We start from the raw sequence: 19,321 nt of genomic DNA on the forward strand, positions 1-19,321 counted from the left end.
TAGCACGCAAATTAATTTATGAGCGATATTTTCTAACACATGCAGGCTATATATATACGGTGGATCCATTAATAGATTTCAATATAAGGCTTACCATATTATCCAGCGACCAAAACCAGACATGACCATGCCCACAAGAACACTCCTCTTATTTCTCACTGTTAGTTTCATATATTTAACCAATACCATCACCCACGCTCAATCATCCGCTTTCATTGAATATTACTGCGAAAACGCTGCTAATTACACAAGAAACAGTACATACAAGATAAACCTCAGCGTCGCCCTCTCCGCCCTTCCTTCCACAAACTCAGGCTTTGGTTTCTTCAACTTCTCTAGTGGCCAAGGCAGCGATGGAGTCAACTCCGCCGCCCTTTGTCGAGGTGACGTTAATTCAGATTCGTGTCGGAGATGTGTAGATGACTCCGTTGTTAACTTGCAAAAACTCTGCCCGAACCAAAAGGAAGCAATAGGATACAAAGATAACTGTTTGCTGCGATACTCCAACCGGACTGTATTGGGATACGCAAATGCTCCCGAAGCGTTTAGATTGTATCTGTGGAATGACCGAAATGCGACAGATCAGGATCGGTTTAATAGATATCTGAGACCCCAGGCCGGTTCTAGACAAAGTTAGACACCTGTCCCAATGACTGGTGCGTATTTTTTAAATCTAAAACTGATAAAAAATGGTTATATATGTGTAATAATAATATCGAGTCCCCCTAGGCCCGGTATTTTTTAGATTTATTTTTCTAAATCCTTTTTAATCTTTTTATTATTATTACACATATATAACCATTTTTTATCAGTTTTTATTATTAATACACACATATAACATTAGATAAGCGTCATCTTAATAAACTGGATCCTGGTTTTGGTATTTTATATTTTTCTCGCTAAATTATTATTATTACTACATAATTCTAAGGTTAAATAAATATTATTAGTATTATTATTAATATTTTTTAACACACGAAACTGTATAACCACCCCCGAGAAGTCACCATCTTTCGTTTATAACGCAATAAATTATGAAACATAAACATATCTTTACGTTCTAAAAATAGACAAATGATAATTAAAAAAACTCAACCCGAATAACCAGTCGTTAAATTAATTACAAATTTAAGCAATAGAATAAATTTCATAAATTGTCTTCGGATTTAAATAAGAAATACTTATCTTGGAAATATTAACTAGTATACAATTTAATTTTTATTTAAACTCTAGACCGGTGAACTTGTAATCATAAACCGTCACTTTTATTATTTTGCTCATAACTATTGTTATCGTTAACAACTAGGAACTTTTGTCGACATACCTCGAGGAGCTCGGCTGCTTTTATCTTAATTTAATTTACCACCGCCATCTCATATTCGTTAATCCACTCGTCGAGGTGAGTTTACATATCCCCTTTCCATCTTTTAAATTTTTGGGGTAGCATGTATACCTTATTCAATTTTACTATATTTTATTTCTACATCTATTCAACGCACAATTCAATATATGTTTATGTGTGATTATTGCATGCTCTATGATTATGCTCTATGTGCTTAAATGTTTATTTTATGTTTGGTGGCTGGTATCTCATCCTCATCTATCCTCATCTAGTATGATCATACATTGACCCAAGTACATTGATTTCGTATCAATAAGAACAGATCCACATCTATTTAGTTGTTTATATTTTCATAGAAATAGTAATACTCATCATTTACATATGAATTGTGGTTTTTATCTATATATGTATCTCAACTAAAACTTGTGTATTCTCACCAACATTCGTGTTGACAAACTCTATTTTTATAAATGCTACAGGTACAAGTAATTTACATTGTTCAAGATTGAAGAATTTAGTTTTACCTTAGGATATTGTTCAAAATACAAAACATGATGTAATTGTTGTTCTGTTTATTGAATGTGTGTACTTGTTTTGATATTAATGAATTAAATAATTATTGTCACTTTAGTTAGTGTCTTTCGAGCTACTGTCCAATCAATACGTTACGCTCCGGCATGTTCCGCCTTTGGTCGGGGTGTGACACTTGTGCAATGTACTCCGGACTTATTGCAGCTGAAGTGCCGTGAGTGTTTGGAAAGTGCAATGAGTCAGTTTTTCAGTAGCTTTAGTTTGAGAATGGGAGGGAGAAATCTTCAACCTATGTGTAACTTTAGGTACGAAACTTATAGGTTTTTTAACGACAGTACTCTTGTCATATCTACACCGCCATCTTCATCACCAGCACCGCCGATTTCCCTAGCTTCCCCGCCAGTTTCATCGCCATCATCAGGTATACATTTTTTTAATTATAAACTTTTCTGCAAATCATACAGGTCGTATCATATGACGAAAATGTTCATACGGGCTCTCATAAGACTATTTGTAGTGGATGGGCTACAAAATGGGACGATTTATGTCATCTGACGCCCAGTCAGCAAAATGTGGGTTTTTGTTTTATGGGTGGATGTGTTGTAGCCCAATATATATACCACACACAAGACAATATAATAATAAAATTCTCCAATTGTTTGCTGGCGACAAATAACCCCCCCCCCCCCCCTCTATCAGCGGCGATGTGGAGAGGTGGGGGGTGTTCCTCCATTTTGTAGCCCCGTCACCCCATTTACTCGCCCCATTACGCACAACCTAAAATATTATGTGAGGCTGCACACCACTAACATTCAAAATTGTATAGTGAAAATACATGTGACCTTTGTTACACGAACTAAATTATTTTCTTGTTTGTTAACCTGATAGATGAGGATATAAAGTTTATAACTGCAAAATAAATTAATTGGATGGAACTATAAATCTTTTCTATGCCACGTAGTTCTAGCTTGCTAAATTGGAGACTTACACTATATTCTCGAGTTTATTTAAGGATGGAAAATAAATGAAATGGAAGGAACTAAAAAAATTATTGCTCGAGTTTTTTTTTTGTAAGGAAAAAACAAAAAAAATGATAGAAAGTTGTGTTCATAAGTTTCATTAAATTGAGAAAAATAAAACAAATAGAAGGAAAACAAGAAGAAATGAAGAGCAAGTTGGAATGAAATGTTTTCTTTCTAATTTGGAAAGAAATAGAAGGTAAAGAATTGAAAGATAAAATAGGAAATAAATGAAAACAAACATTTTTCTTTTTTTTCTTTTCTCTCATTAGGTGAACTCGGGAACAGAGTGTTAGAGCTATAACTACAAATGAATTGCACGGAAAGATGTGAATACTGACGGGTTTTCTTACCTAGCTTCCCCGCAAGTTCATTTAGATTACTAAATACTAACGGGCTACTGACCCATCTAATAATCGCCATTTCATCTTCATGAGGAATGCCACAATAGGTAAGAAAATCCATGACCCAAGCCAAAACCTCTATAAAGATCTAAAACTTTATAACTTCAAACAATCACCTAATGTACAACAGGTTTAACAAAATAAATATAGACTAAAATGAGCTTTGACTTAAGATTAATTAGGAACACAACCTCTTTCCTATATTTACTTCTCTTACCATCTGATTTTTCATCATTATCTTCTTTGTCATTCACTCTAATTACACTATCCGAATTCAACAATTAAATAAAGTAAACATGAATTTTTAATCTATGAGGATAACTCTATGAGAACGCAAATTTAAATTTCATACGAAATATTTTAATTTAAATCTCATTACGAAAATCAGACAATAGCATTAATTAATTAATTAAACTCTTAAACCTCAAAATGGTCAGCTCATCTTTCGTTATAAGAAATGGAATCGAGACATCTCATGTAGGTTATTTGAGAGAGAGTAGCTCAATATGCATGAATGGACGAAAATGGCTCAGGTGGCATGGGGCACCTGATTGGGATATAATGGACAAACTAGAAGGCCTTGATTTCAAGTACTCAAATAATAATAATAATAATAATAATAATAATAATAATAATAATAATAAAATTGAAACTTCGTGATTAAATGAAAAAATAAGAATTCCGACTGAGTATTGTGACCTCCTTGGAAGTCCCACACCGAGGCAACTAAGGAATATATCATCACTTAACTCCTTTTAAGCAAGTACGTATTGTTCTTCCTTATTATTACCAAATAACAAATTAGTCATTAACCCGTTGATATATAACGCTAACTTTACCATCATCTACCCCTATATGACAACTAGGGGTGTTCAGTATTCAAATCGGACTCGAATAACTCAAAATTCGATTCAACTCGCATTCGAATTTGAAGGTTCGAATTCGATTTTCAATCATTTGAATTCGGTTCGGTTTGAATACGATTTTCAACCTTATTCGGTTCGGTTCGTTTACAGCCCTACCCCCACCACTAGACATCATAAGAACCTTGTCATATATTCTTGATGAACTCCATCACCTCCTCCTTCGTTATTTCGGGGCAATCTCTTATGAAATTTGACATGAATCAAGAAACCTTCTTTCCGTCAAAAGATCCTTATTCTCACACGCCCCTTATAGATGAACTCTCTCCAAATTATTCTTTATATGCCCGTATCTTCAAGTCATTGTAATTTATGGCCCATAGAATCTTTTACATGGTTAAGTTATCTCTCTCGATCAAAGTATCCAAAGAGTGCTCATATGATTGAGGTAATGAGGGCCATGAGGCTAAGAACATAATATCTATATCTTCTTCATCTAGTAAAACCTTTATGTTTTCAACATCCAATACCAACTTGTAAATTATGGGGGGTGTTTGGGTGAGCTTCTTAAACTTGCTTATTTGTTACTCCCTCCGTCCCGTTGAAAGTGTCCATATTTCCTTTTTAGTTTGTCCCATCACAAATGTTCACTTTCAAGATTTATTAACTAATTTCCAAGTTTACCCTTACACAAATCAATCATTCAAACTTTCTTAAATTTTGTCTTTTATATGTATTAAGGGCATTATAGTCATTTGTTAATCAAAAAGTACAATAATTCAAACTTTCTTATACTTTGTGTTTTTCAAACTATGACACTTGTAGAGGGACGGAGGGAGTATTTGTTTGTTGAAAAGCAAAGGGTGTTTGGTAAAACAATTCCAAAAACTTCAAAATATTTTCAAAAGTTGCTTTTCTTTTTAAAAAGCAAATAAGCAAATAATAATAATAATAAACAATTTTAAACACCCCCCCCCCCCCCCAACACCCCCTAAAATTCGCAAATAATAATAATAATAATAATAATAATAATAATAATAATAATAATAATAATAATAATAATAAACAACCCCCCCCCCCCCAAACACCCCCTAAAATTCATCGGTATTATCTTCAACAGACTTACCATGGGCTATCTCGTACGCATAAATTAACATCACTTGTTATATTATAATTATTATTGTTATAATAAATTGTTATTTATTTTTATAATATCCTTCTTATGATTGTTATGACTTAAGAGACCATATTGCCATATTGGTACACGAATATTTGGTAATGCACTAATGCGTTCCTTTTCTTGCAGGCAACAGTAGTCCTAGCATGACTGTGATAATAATAATCATTATTGCAATAGTCAGTGTCATAGTAATAATCATTAGCATTTGTATCTTTATACGACTGAAGAAAAGGAAGCAAACTTCATCACCCAAAACTATAGAGAGTAAGTTTGGAATTTCAAAATATATTTGCAACAAGAACTCAAAGTGTTAATATACTGTTAGTACCATAATATTATCATTATACATGACCAATTGTTAAGCCATTGCACTAGTTGTTTAGCCATGGCGTTAAAACAATTTTAACTCTCTTTTTCTTTACTAGCTGAAACTATGGATATTGGCAATCCCGAGTCTTTGCAATACAACTTTAGTCTAGTGAAAGCTGCAGCAAATGATTTTTCTGATGATAATAAGCTAGGACAAGGTGGATTTGGTGCAGTCTATAAGGTATACATAGATATTGCTTGTTATAATGTGCCAAAAGAATATAACTTAATGTTAATACATTGATGGGACGTTGATATATGTTATCATATGATACTTAGGGCATGCTTGAAGGTGGACAGGATATAGCTGTAAAGAGGCTGGCAAGGGATTCTGGACAAGGTGATGTAGAATTTAAGAATGAGGTTTTGCTAGTTGCGAAGCTTCAACACCGTAACTTGGTTAGGTTGCTCGGTTTTAGCATAGAAGGAAGTGAAAGACTTCTCATTTATGAGTACTTGCCAAATGGAAGTCTTGATCAATTTATATTTGGTAAGTTCTTAAGAACAATCCTTTTTCCCACTCAATACATTGTATCGCATAGACCATACATTTATACAAATTTTGAAGGAAACTTGGGCTTTTGTTAACTAGATGAAAATTTTAAGCAATTTCTTTACATTTATGATGTCACAAATAGTCTCACAAAACCAATTGAGTAGCAATACTTCAACCCTGAGAAGTTGATTTCGTCTTTAATGAATTAAAGAGCTTATAAATGGTCCCGCCACTGCCCTCATCCCGATTCGGTACCTAGATGTGTGGGACAGTGTTCCCACTCCTATCGTCCCAAAATCCAACCTCCATTCCAACGATCATTCCCGCTGCTTCATTTTTCTTCTTTGGTCAACATGGCATAGTCCCCTCTGCGGCTTCATTTTTTTGTACCACATGGTGGGCGGTGTTCCACCAACCAAATACGGCACCAACCCTCTTCTACTCCCCATTGCCATCCCCCATAATGATCAACTAAAGACATGTTTTGGATAGAAAACTATGTTCTTTTATATGATATTGTTAATGATGCCTACATGTTGATGGTTGTTTAGATCAAACTAAGTGTACACTTCTTGATTGGGAAAAACGATACAAGATCATCAGAGGTGTTGCAAAAGGAGTTATTTACCTTCATGAAGACTCTCGTCTAAGGATAATTCATCGTGATTTAAAAGCTAGTAATGTTTTGTTAGATGCGGAAATGAATGCTAAAATTGCAGATTTTGGCATGGCGAGGTTGTTTAAACCCAACGAAACTCAAGGTGATACAAGCCGAATCGTTGGTACCTAGTAAGTGCAGAATCTTCAATTAAACTCATGCATGGAACTTTATGAAGCTTGTTCTATTAACATGATAATGCAATTTGCTACTATTATCTTTCTTTATTTTCTTATATATATAGTGGTTATATGGCTCCGGAATATGCCATGCATGGCCAGTTCTCAGTAAAATCAGACGTATTTAGCTTCGGCTTGCTAGTGTTGGAGATGGTAACAGGTCAAAAGAACCAATGCTTTCAGAATGAGGAGAGCATTGATGACCTTCTTAGTTTTGTAAGTATCCACCTTATATAATAAAGTATAACTAGAAGATCATGTACATGAGAAGAAAAAAAAAACAAAAAACTCACACATTATTTTTCTATAATATTAATTCCATTGAAAAGTTAGTTTCCCGTTTTACTTTGTGTGTACTAACAACCCAAATTCTTCTTTATTTAGGCATGGAAAAATTGGCGTAATAAGACAATAACAAGTATGATAGATCCCACACTAAGGACTGGATCAGGTTCATTGCGTGAAATCATTAGAAGCATCCACATTGGATTATTATGTGTTCAAGACAATGCTGTTAATAGGCCAACCATGGCTTCAGTTGTTCTTATGCTTAATAGCGTCTCGATCACCCTTCCGGTACCATTAGAGCCTGCATTTTTCATGCATAGCAAAACTGATCCCGAAATGCCGCGCTTTCACGAGTATAGTTCTTCGACAAGTAGCACTGGCTTTGAAAAAATAAAAATACCAAAATCATCTGAGATCTCAGTAAATGATGTTTCATTATCTGAAATAGTTCCAAGATAGGTTTTAAGAACGCAATTTATATGGTACTAGTTTGCTCTTCTGAACATAATTCCATTTACAATTCAAGATTACATGTTTCATTAAAATGCTGATTGCATGTGCACTTGTATCATAAACGTGAGTCTCTAATAATTCAAATCGTTTCTCATTTTCTTATTTTATTTTTGTTGGCCTCGTTTATTTTTTAATCTCGTACGTCATCTGAATGAGATCACGACCATTTTTAATATAATTGTTTCACAGGTGGCCAGTTGCATCTATTTGATCGTCTTGTTTTTATAATGTGTAGTTGTTTGGTAAATCAACACGTACTTTTGAGATTGGCAACTTAAGTTATCCCTATAGGTTTCGGCCTATTTATATATTATGAGTAAGTATTTGTAACGCCCCAACCTGTTAGGATTGGTGGACCACTATATCGATCATACAACATTGGTCTTGATCTATCAAGAAGTTTCAACAAATTAAGCAAGTGTGGGGGGCTTTTTGAATGGTGTGCATGGGTACTGAATTGGAGAAAGAAACGGAGGTCCAAATCTAGAGAAGTGGCTTTGGGGTGATTCTTATGAAGGACGACAGATCAATTGAAAAGTTCACAATGAGATTTTCGACGGTCAAAACCATTATTAGCTCACTTCATAAAGGGTTGAGGAGCTTGCGATGGTAAGGAAATACGTTTGTGTAATCCCTATGAGGCTTATGTGGGGGGCTATAAACTCTATTGATCAATTAGGTGTGCTTGGGATCATGTCAATTGAAAAAATCATACAATATTTGGTTCTGACAAGACTTATGACATGGCTATCTTAAGGTTCATTATGTTACTACCACTCCTTAACTTGCAAATATCATCACCAAAGTGATCTCCCCCAACTAATTTGATTTATCTCAATAGCGATATCACGATTCAGGTTATTGAGGAAGGCTATTGTAGGTCCTCTAGATGGATCTCACAACCTTACTCAAATCAATTCATGTTGTTAGTTAGCGGAAATCACTAACAACACTCGGATCTTGGATCGTAGTTTGTATAAACAAAAAGAGAGAAAGTGGAGATAAAAGTTTCTCTTTTATTTCCAAGAGTGTTTTTAAGTTGGTGGAAAGTGTTGGAGAAATGGGGTAAAATGACCTTTTATATGGTTCCTGTTTCTCCAAGTTTACATTACATTGGTACAAAATAAACGTAATGAGGCACGTAATACATCGACTATGAGCAAATAGAAAAACATACACAATCCTAATGATAATATATAATATTAACTCTACATAATTGCATGCTTGAACTTTGTGTGTAACTTTTTAATCATTGTTTACAAATCGTTAAGCGTTTGCTACTTTTTAATCAACCATTGAACCGTTACTTCCTAATTTAATCACAAAAACTTCAGACTAAAATCAATTGCTTTGATCACTAACCACATACTATTTGTGGTTCAACACCCTACTTTCCTTAACTAGTTAAGGTGAATAGGAAATATATTTTTGATCGGCCGTTCGACACCAATCATAATGGCATCTATGTAATCGTCTATCTTCTTTTACTGTGTAGTTGTTCGGTTCGCTTCTTGGAGCGGGTGCAGAAGGTGGTCCACAGTGACTCGCAGAGCCCGAGGAACCAAGGATTTATATTTAGTAGAATAGGCTTTGCGATTAAAAAGGGGATAGCGGCGCAGCTTGTTGCTCGCTTACCCATTATCCAGATGTGGTTCGGTTTGTGTTATATATAAAAGGTACGTAAATGGACGCCTTTGGAATTGGCAATGTAAGTTATCCTTGTAGGTTTTGAATTTCTATACTATGGCTAAGTATATGTAACGCCCCTAACATGTTAGGACTGGTGATTATTAGATCATACGACGTTGCCCTTGATCTATCAAGAAGTTGTTGGAAATTTTTTATTAAATGTGAGATCAATGTAAGGCTCTTCATGTACATCTTGTGAAACTTTTCTTAATTATGTCATAATGAGAATTAAGTTACAATGAATGTACATAAGTGAGACTTATTATTAGACTCTTCATGAGTTCTAATGGTTATGTATAAATAGAGGCTTTGTGCCTTGGTTAGATACAAGAAAACAAAAAGAGAAGCCTTAAACAAAAGGATGATCATCCAAAAGAAACCTTAGTATATTTCTTTTTCCAAACATATTGCAAAGGAGTACTCTTTAAACTTTATCTTCATACTTCTAAGTTCTCACACACTAAACAATCCGATGCAACATCGGGCGTGTGGCCTTTCCCGGCAGTACATACTGCTTCGGCTGTTGTACCCTGGAGATAGACATGTTCTCTTATGTAGAGGCGCGAAATCTGTTTTAAGGGAAGCGTGTTAAACATGTGCCTCAGCCTCAACCGTCAACATTTTGTTTTTATGTTTTTTTTTGTTGTAGTCAAGGCGCTTAGTCGAAGACCAAATGTGATGAAGACACAAGACAAAGATACTACTTGTAAACCTGTTAAACTGTCTGCTAAAGACTTTGGATCATATCAATTTTGAATATAAAAGTTTGTATTTGTTTAGTTTTATAAACGGTATCGTACTAGAATATTTCTCATTACTAACGAGAGTACCGTTAGTGTTTACTTAATTATATTTTTTATAAATAAAAAAGTGACTCATGTCCTACAATCTTAAAACAGATTTTGTGAGATTGTTGCTACAATTTTAAAATCTTATAAGGATTTTGGGTTCACGAAATGATTTAAAATAAAAATATTTTAAAGATTATAACCTTATAAATATTTATTTTTGGGAAATATCATGTGTAGTACAACATCGATTTTGGATATTTTAAAAGATTTGAGTACAATCTTATATCAAAAAAAAATACTGCATTACAATAGAAATGTTTGATTGCACTTTTGATTTAGGAATGATTTTTGTCATCGTTTGTATTCTAACTATAGTGTTAGAAACGGTATTGGAAAACCATCGGGATTTTATTGGTTTTGCTTTAACGATTTTTGCAATCGTTTATGTATAACCTTTGTGTTAGAAATGGTTTTAGTAAACTGTTCGTTTCTTGTAAACGTTAATAATCTAACGTGCGCGTTAGATTGGGTTTATCAGTTTGTGTAAACGTTTCATTTCTTATCATGTGTGCTAGAAATGATTATTTTTATCAAATAATATGGTTAAAAGTTTCTCTAAACATTTCGTTTCCACATGTTTAAATATCTTACATGTGTGTAAGATACGATTTATTATATATATATATATATATATACACATCAATATATGTGATTAAAACGTTTTATGTAAACGCCAATTTCTAACGGTCGTGTTAGAATTTAATGTGGTGAGACATCCATGTGCAATTTGGTGAAATAATGCACAAAAGCTTCCACGCGTGTCTATTCATATTCCTCCCATAAAGTTACCAATAATTCAAGTATTAATTCAATGTTAATGGAGCGACTTTTGGGCTATACACTAAAAAACCAATAGTTTAAAAGGTTTTGTCTCAATGCTTAATGTATCATTTATGTATAGCCTTTTTTGTAGCATGCGTGCTGGAAATGTTTAAGTTCTAACTTGTTTGTCAGAAATACTGAACAGAATTGTTTTATGTAAACATTTACTTTTCTAACGTATACGTTAGAAATAATTAGAAATGGTTTCTTTTATAGACTCTATCCTTGAAAAATGTTATATGTGAACGTTCAAGTTTTAACATGCGTGTTATAATATGTTTTTTTTACTTGCGTTCTATTTAGTACATGAGTATTAAACCTAAACCGTATAAAACCATTTGATTTTTTAGGTTTTGATTTTTGATTTGATAAACCCTTATTGATATTATTAATATAATATATTGCAAAACTAAATAAATGTTTTAGAATAATTTTTTAAACAAAGTTTTGCATATTTTAAATAATTCAAAATGGTTCGCTACTCATGCTGAAAGTGGTACATGTTTAACGAAGATAACGTTCTCAATGATACTCTATAGTGGAAAACAACTTCGTGTTGTGTGAACAAAATTGATTGTTCAAGATTCGTTACTTAAATGTACTAATTGTAACAACTTGAGGTTGTTTTGAACATATTTGTTTAAGAGCATAGTTTCAATACTAGAATGAGGATATGTGTGCATGGAGTTCTATATGAGAGAATACCTCAATACATAACATAAAATAAATTATATTATTGAGATGATTTCGATTGGATGATGAAAGTGTTGAATAATAATAACACTTTAAGATTTGATGTCTAGATGTTGTCTATTTATCCATTTGAATATAAGTGTTTTACACTTTATGTTGTAGTTTCGGTTATATTATTATTTTGTGTTCAATATCTTCGGATAAGACATGCAATTTTACAACCAAATACAACAATATTTATTGTGACATACAAATTATTTTATTGATATTTTAATGAAAAATTTATGTTCTTTTTTTAAAAAAAAATGAATAATTTTAAATGGATAATGCAAAAAGAATTTTGCATAAGAAACAACTTGTGAGTTGTTGCGTTGACTAAAGTCTAAGACGACACATAAAATGTATAACCACATCATGAGAGGGTCATGAAATAATGCGCTGAGTGTATTTAGATGAAATACCCAAGATTATTATCCTTGATTTCACTAAGTGTGAATGATTACATATGAATTACTATATATTGATGAGATATTTAAATCCTTGATAGTTCATGAAAGATTATATCTTTGAAAATTCACCAGCTTTATTATGTTACTATTGTAATTGAATTTAAGTATATCTTAATAGATTTATTATAATGTGCTTACAATAGCGATGAATATATGTTTCTACTCTCATCCATTTAGTTTGAACTATGTGAAAGTTAATCTTTCATTTTGAGAGAGTATCTCAATGAATAGTTTCAAGAGACAACAATGAAATGTAAAAAATCACTTTATGCAAGTGTGAATTCCAAGAGTTGAGTGTCAATATGGTTGATTTTATCTCAACATAATAGTGATTGTAGACGAGAAGCGGTCATCCTGTTGGTAATAAATGTATTCATCAAGATGATTCGGATTAAAACTTATTCTCAACGTCCATATAAGTCAATAGTGAAGCCTTGAAGATCAAATGCCGAAACTTACAGGCCGAACTTACTCGTGGACAAGCTCAACCTGAGGTGTCCAATAGGCATAGATTGGTTATTACCATATCGTATTTATTGTTTTGTTGATTGTGATCGAGTAAGACTACATGTTATGTTTTTCTTCGTTCAAATCAATTAAATGTTGTTCCAACAAGCAACCAAGTAACAAGCTATTTCTCTTATTTATGTTGAGATATGTAGATTGTGTCACTTATGTGCGAGTTATGTATGCATACGATATTTGCACTCACTCTTTCGTGTGACAACATGCATTAGTATTTAGTATTACTTATGTGAATGTTAATCGTAACTTTCATCAGCAAATTAACTAAATAAAGTACTGAGATTAGTTTAAATTTGATTCGGGACACAGTTTTTGGGATCGATGACTACGTACCTTTAGGTTTGATGTTACTTCCCCTCAGTGGCGAAGCATACTTAGGGCTAGGGGTGGCCCCGCCCCTGTTTTCCCGCAGTAGTGTAGATTTACCCTGTTTTTATCCGGAAAAATGTATATGTAGTGTAAATTTAGCCGTTTTTGACCGGAAATTTGAACCCCCCCCCCCTCTTTCGTTTATGATTTTTTTAATACATTTTGAGTCCGGCCCCTCCAGTGTCTTAGTTCAAACTTAACCACTGATACCACTCATTAACTCGCAAATGTCATCACCAAAGGGATATCCACGGCTAAGTTTGATTTTCTTAAATCCAGACTGCATATATAGTTATACCATAATTTAGGTAATTATTGAGGAAGCCTAAATGTAGTATCTCATTATTATCTAGTTGATATTATCTAGTTGACATATTCCCTCCTTTAAAAATCTATATTAAAAATTGCCATATTCACGCTCTTTGAAAAACCATAAGTTTAAAAAGGTTTTCATGGGGAGAAAAATGTTAATAGAAAAGAAAAAAAAAGAAAAAACTTTTTGGAAAATGATAACATATTAAAAAATGAAATGAAAACCTTTTTCTCATAGTATAAAGTAAACGTTTTGGACAAAAAAAAAGTTTGTAAAAGTCAATTAAACAAACCCATGACTTATGGTCGCAGACTGCTGTTGATTCTTAAAACACGTACATGGACCACTCCATAATTTTCAATATGCAGAAGGCTTCTATCAATTTAGTTTACACGTTATAGTACTAGGTCAATACTAGATATTTGCTAACACATGCAGGGCTTATATATATGTCATGTACTGGATCTAATAATCAAAACACATATGTCAAAACCAGACATGTCCATACCCTCCAGAACTCTCATCTCATGGCTCACTCTCAGTTTCATATATTTAACCAACACCATCACCCGCGCTCAACTCAATTACTATGTCTGCAATTACGCTGCTAATTATACAAGAAACAGTACATACCAAAGAAACCTCATCACCGCCCTCTCCGCCCTTCCTTCCACAAACTCGGGCTTAGGTTTCTTCAACTCCTCTAGTGGCCAAGGAATCGATGGAGTCAACTCGGCCGCCCTTTGTCGAGGTGACATTAATCTAGATGTGTGTCTTAGTTGTCTAAATGACTCCATTGTTAACTTGCAACAACGTCTCTGCCCCAACCAAAAGGAAGCGATAGTATACTACGGTAACTGTTTGATGCGATACTCCAACCAGACTGTATTGGGAAACGTAAACGCTCCCACAGGGTCTACTTTCTTTATGTTTAACCGCCAAAACGCGACAGATAGGGATCGGTTTAATAGGGATCTGAGACCGCTGTTAAGTGAGCTGAGAGCCGATGCTGCTGCTGGTGTGGTTCACTAATGAAGTTTGCCAGTGGGAACAGGACGGGGCCGGATTTCACAACGATTTATGGGCTAGTGCAGTGTACTCCGGACTTATCGGGGCTAGAGTGTAGTGATTGTTTGGAAGATGCTGTCAATCGGTTTGGCCTGAGTAGGTATAACGGGAGAGTTGGAGGGAGAACTTATAAACCTACGTGTAACTTTAGGTACGAGATTTACAATTTCGTCAATGTGAGTACTCTTGTCATATCACCACAACCATCGTCTTCGCAGCCAGCACCGCCTGTTTCCCTGGCTTCCCCGCCACTTTCAGCACCATCACCAGGTACTAACTATGTTTTAGTCAAACTAAATATATTTCTTGTACGTGTTTTAACATCACATAAAGAATGAAGTTTCATGTCAATACTGATTACACATAACTCGTGGTTTTCTTTATGAACCCAAACTTCTTAAGAGACCTAACATAGGGTACTTAAATAGACATTAGTTTTCACTAATCAATGTGTTCATGTTGACCACACAAGTTTGACTAGCCAGCTTTAATGTCAGTAGAACATTGATGTTGGGCACCGGTTCTTAAGTTAATTTCGTTGACTTTATTTCAACACATACATAAAGGTTTGAAATCTGCCAAAGTTGACACGAAACTTGTGTGAACCACTAGCTTAATTATATGATTCCTCATATTTTCTAAGTAATTAACCAACATCTCTTTGGATTTTGAGCCCATGTAAAATGAATTCCAACTTGCATACTTCTCCTAGTTACATATCATGAATTCTTGCATAACAAATTACATTCTAGATAATACATTGGATGTGTCTTGACTCTTGAAGCACCAACCTAAACTGAACTTATTTCACAATTTGTAAAGAAATTGAATTTTAGTCTTGATAAATGTTTAAAGAGTAAAGTGTCATTTTCGTTCTTGTGGTTTGACAAATAATGAGAATTTAGTCCAAAAAGTTTATTTTTTGCATATGGACCTTCCGTGTTTCTCAGATCTTGCCAATTACATTCAAATCACTAACTCCGTTAAATTTAATCGTTAAGTCAGGGGTAGACATGTCTTTTCGCATTTCTTTATTATAATACTTATTTTAGTGAACTGCGCTTTTCGTCCTCATGGTTTGTCTAAATCTGCAATTTTAGTCCAATAGTTTCAAGTTTGCAATTTTCGTACATGTAGTTTCATTTCACTTGCAATCAAACCCGAATTTATTATCCTTGTTAATTTTGGTCGTTAATCCATTTGTGTGTCCCTCATGTGACAACCAGTTTTGTCGTTTCTCTCCCAATAAACTTCAGTCCTAATTCGCAAGCCCTCTCACGTGAGGGACTGGGGTGTATTTGGGGAAAAAGGAAAAAAAAAACAAGGAACAAAACTGCCCCTCACGTGAAGGGCACACTGATGGGTTTAACGACTAGACTTAACGATATTTGGGAATTCAGGTTTAATTGCAAGTGAAATGAAACCATAGGGAAGAAAATTGCAAATTTGAAACTACTGGACTAAAACTGCAGATTTGGACAAACTAAAGGGACGAAAACCGTGGTTCACTAAAATAAGTATTATAATAAAGAAATGGTGAAAAGACATGTCTACCCCTGACTTAACGATTAAATTTAACGGGGTTAGTAATTTGGATGTAATTGGCAAGAACTGGGAAACGTGGAGGGTCCATATGCAAAAAATAAACTTTTTGGACTAAATTCACATTATTTGTCAAACCACAAGGATAAAAATGGCACTTTACTCATGTTTAAATTAACATAACGTATTGTATTATTGTTAATACTACAAGTTTCTGAATAAATTTGTAAAATGCTTCTTATGGTTTTTTGAGCGTTTAAATGCATGAATATTTGATAAAGCACTCATTTTCTTGTAGGAAAACTTCTAGCAGGATGGTGATGATAATAGTAATCATTTCAGTAGTCATTGTCATCTTAATAATGATTAGTATTTGTATCTTCGTACGACAGAGAAAAAAGAGGAATACTCGGTCAACTGAAACTATTGAGAGTAAGTTTTAAGTTTGAAACCATCTTAGAAATCCTTTTGACTTGCTCTTTGTTTACTAGCTGAAACTATGGATATTGGCAATCCCGAGTCTTTGCAATACAACTTTAGCCTAGTAAAAGCTGCAACAAATTATTTTTCTGAAGACAATAAGCTAAGGAAAGGCGGATTTGGTGCGGTTTACATGGTATACACGAATTGATATTGCTTGTGATATTCCAAGAATGAAATCTTAATGTTAATGGAACACTGATACATGTTAGCATGTGATAAATAGGGTACACTTGGGGATGGACAGGATATAGCAGTAAAAAGACTAGCAAGGGATTCTGGGCAAGGTGATGCAGAATTTAAGAATGAGGTTTTGCTAGTCGCGAAGCTTCAACACCGTAATCTAGTCAGGTTGTTTGGTTTTAGTATAGAAGGAAGTGAAAGACTTCTCATATATGAGTACTTGCCAAATGCAAGTCTTGATCAATTCATTTTTGGTAAGTTTCTTTAGTATAGTCTTCTTTTCCACCCGATATATTGTGTCCGAACATATATACAAATTTTAAAGGGACTACGGTTTTTATAACTAGATAAAGTGCGTAAGCCTTGGTAATTTCTTGACAACAAAATTAACTATTGTGATATCCCACTTCAACAAACCAATTTGATACTTTTAGTCACAGAAATTGATTTCCTCTTTAAACACATAAAGGGCTTATTAATGATCAACGTAATAATAACTTTTGGATAGCAAAATATGGTTTTTTTTATAAAATATTGAAAGTGATGCCTACATGTTGATGGTTGTTGTAGATCAAACTAAGCGTACACTTCTTGATTGGGAAAAGCGATACGAAATCATCAAAGGTGTTGCGAAAGGACTTCTTTATCTTCATGAAGACTAGCGTCTAAGGATAATTCATCGAGATTTAAAAGCTAGTAATGTTTTGTTAGATGCAGAAATGAATGCTAAAATTGCAGACTTTGGCATGGCAAAGTTGTTTAAACCTGAGGAAACTCAAGGTGATACAAGTCGAATTGTTGGTACTTAGTAAGTATATGATCTTCAAATAAACTCATACATGGAAATTTATGAAGCTTGTTCTATTTACAAGATAGCGCAAGTGTTAATGTTGTCGTATCTTTATCTTCTTATATAGTGGCTATATGGCTCCTGAATATGCTATGCATGGTCAATTCTCAGTAAAATCAGATGTGTTCAATTTTGGAGTGTTGGTGTTGGAGACGATAACAGGTCAAAAGAACCAAGACTTTCAGAGAGGAGAGAGCATTGAGAACCTTCTTAGTGTTGTATTAAAAGAGCATATACTTGAAAAGATGTTTTATTAACGAGAACATTCCATTGAAAAATTGTCTCCAAATTGTAATTGTGTGCTAATAAACCAAATTTTTCTTTATTGTAGGCATGGAAAAATTGGCGGAACAATACGGTGACAAATATGATAGATCCCACATTAAAGACTGGATTAGGCTCGTTAAATGATGTTATTAGAAGCATTCATATTGGATTATTATGTGTTCAAGAAAATGTTGTTGATAGGCCAACCATGACCTCAGTTGTTCTTATGCTCAATAGCTTCTCTCTCACCATTCCGGTACCATCAAAACCTGTGTTTTTCATGGATAGTAAAACTAATCCTGAAATGCCACTTTTTCATCAGTATAGTTTCTCGTCAAGTAGTAGTGGTATAAAAAAAAATCAAACATACCAAAACCATCAAAGTTTTCAATAAGTAGTGATGCTTCAGTATCTGAGATAATTCCTAGATAGTCTTAATAATGCACTTTATATGGTACTAGCTTGGTTTTGAAAACATAATTCCATTCTACAATCAAAGATTATATATTGACAGATTGTATGTGCACTTGTACCATCAACATGAATCTATAATTCAAATAGCTTCTTATTTTCTCAGGTCATTTTTGTAGTTTTCTTAATCTTTTAATCGAGTAGACTGCGATTTTCGTCTCTGTGGTTTGTCTAAATCTGCGGTTTTAGTCCAATAGTTTTAAACTTGCGAATTTGGTCCCTGTGGTTTTATTTTACTTGCAATTAAACCCGAATTCACTAACCCCGTTAAGTCTGGCCGTTTAACCCATCAGCGTGCTCCTCACGTGAGGGACAGTTTTGTCCTTTTTCTCCCAAAATAAACCTCAGTCCTAGTTTGCAAGCCCCCTCACGTGAGGGGCTTGGTTGTATCTTGGGAGAAAAGGGACAAAACTGCCCCTCACGTGAGGGGCATGCTGATGGGTTTAGCGACCAGACTTAACGGTGTTAGTGAATTCAGGTTTAATTGCAAGAAAAATAAAACCACAAGGATGAAAATCGCAAATTTAAAACTATTAGACTAAAACCGCATATTTGAACAAATCACATGGACGAAAATCGCAGTTTACTCCTTTTAATCTTATGTCATCTTAATGAGATCGCAACCATTTTCATTTTAATTATTTTACAGTTTGCTTATGGACACATATATGACGCAATGGTTTGGTAAATTAACTCTTTTAAAATTGCCAATGTAAATACTTTTTGATTAATTAATCTCTATATACTTGTAGTTCCAAAATAATAGCTAAGGCCACTAGGTAGAGTAGTTGACCCAGTTGTAGAGGCTTATACTTCATCGTGGGAAGTCTCGGCTTTATTCTTTGGG

General features: G+C 34.0%; 1 protein-coding gene and 1 pseudogene across 2 annotated transcripts; both read left to right on the top strand.

Moving 5' to 3' along the window:
- Positions 1-18: 18 nt before the first annotated feature.
- Positions 19-7,944, top strand: LOC143587740 (cysteine-rich receptor-like protein kinase 15). The gene is made up of 8 exons (XM_077068945.1): positions 19-620; positions 1,989-2,294; positions 5,466-5,603; positions 5,765-5,889; positions 5,988-6,198; positions 6,756-6,993; positions 7,107-7,257; positions 7,426-7,944. The coding sequence occupies exons 1-8, from the start codon at positions 122-124 to the stop codon at positions 7,786-7,788; spliced, it is 2,031 nt and encodes a 676-aa protein (XP_076925060.1). The 5' UTR covers positions 19-121; the 3' UTR covers positions 7,789-7,944.
- Positions 7,945-13,916: 5,972 nt separating this feature from the next.
- LOC143587732 (cysteine-rich receptor-like protein kinase 15) lies at positions 13,917-18,518 on the top strand (annotated as a pseudogene). The gene is made up of 7 exons (XR_013144959.1): positions 13,917-14,962; positions 16,505-16,655; positions 16,715-16,839; positions 16,930-17,140; positions 17,457-17,694; positions 17,804-17,954; positions 18,068-18,518. The product of XR_013144959.1 is annotated as a cysteine-rich receptor-like protein kinase 15 (transcript).
- The last annotated feature ends 803 nt before the right edge of the window (positions 18,519-19,321 follow it).

Source organism: Bidens hawaiensis, unplaced genomic scaffold, assembly GCF_021521415.1.
Source record: "Bidens hawaiensis isolate Kalapana, Puna unplaced genomic scaffold, B.hawaiensis_p1.1 tig00001575_1, whole genome shotgun sequence".
Classification (NCBI taxonomy): domain Eukaryota; kingdom Viridiplantae; phylum Streptophyta; class Magnoliopsida; order Asterales; family Asteraceae; genus Bidens; species Bidens hawaiensis.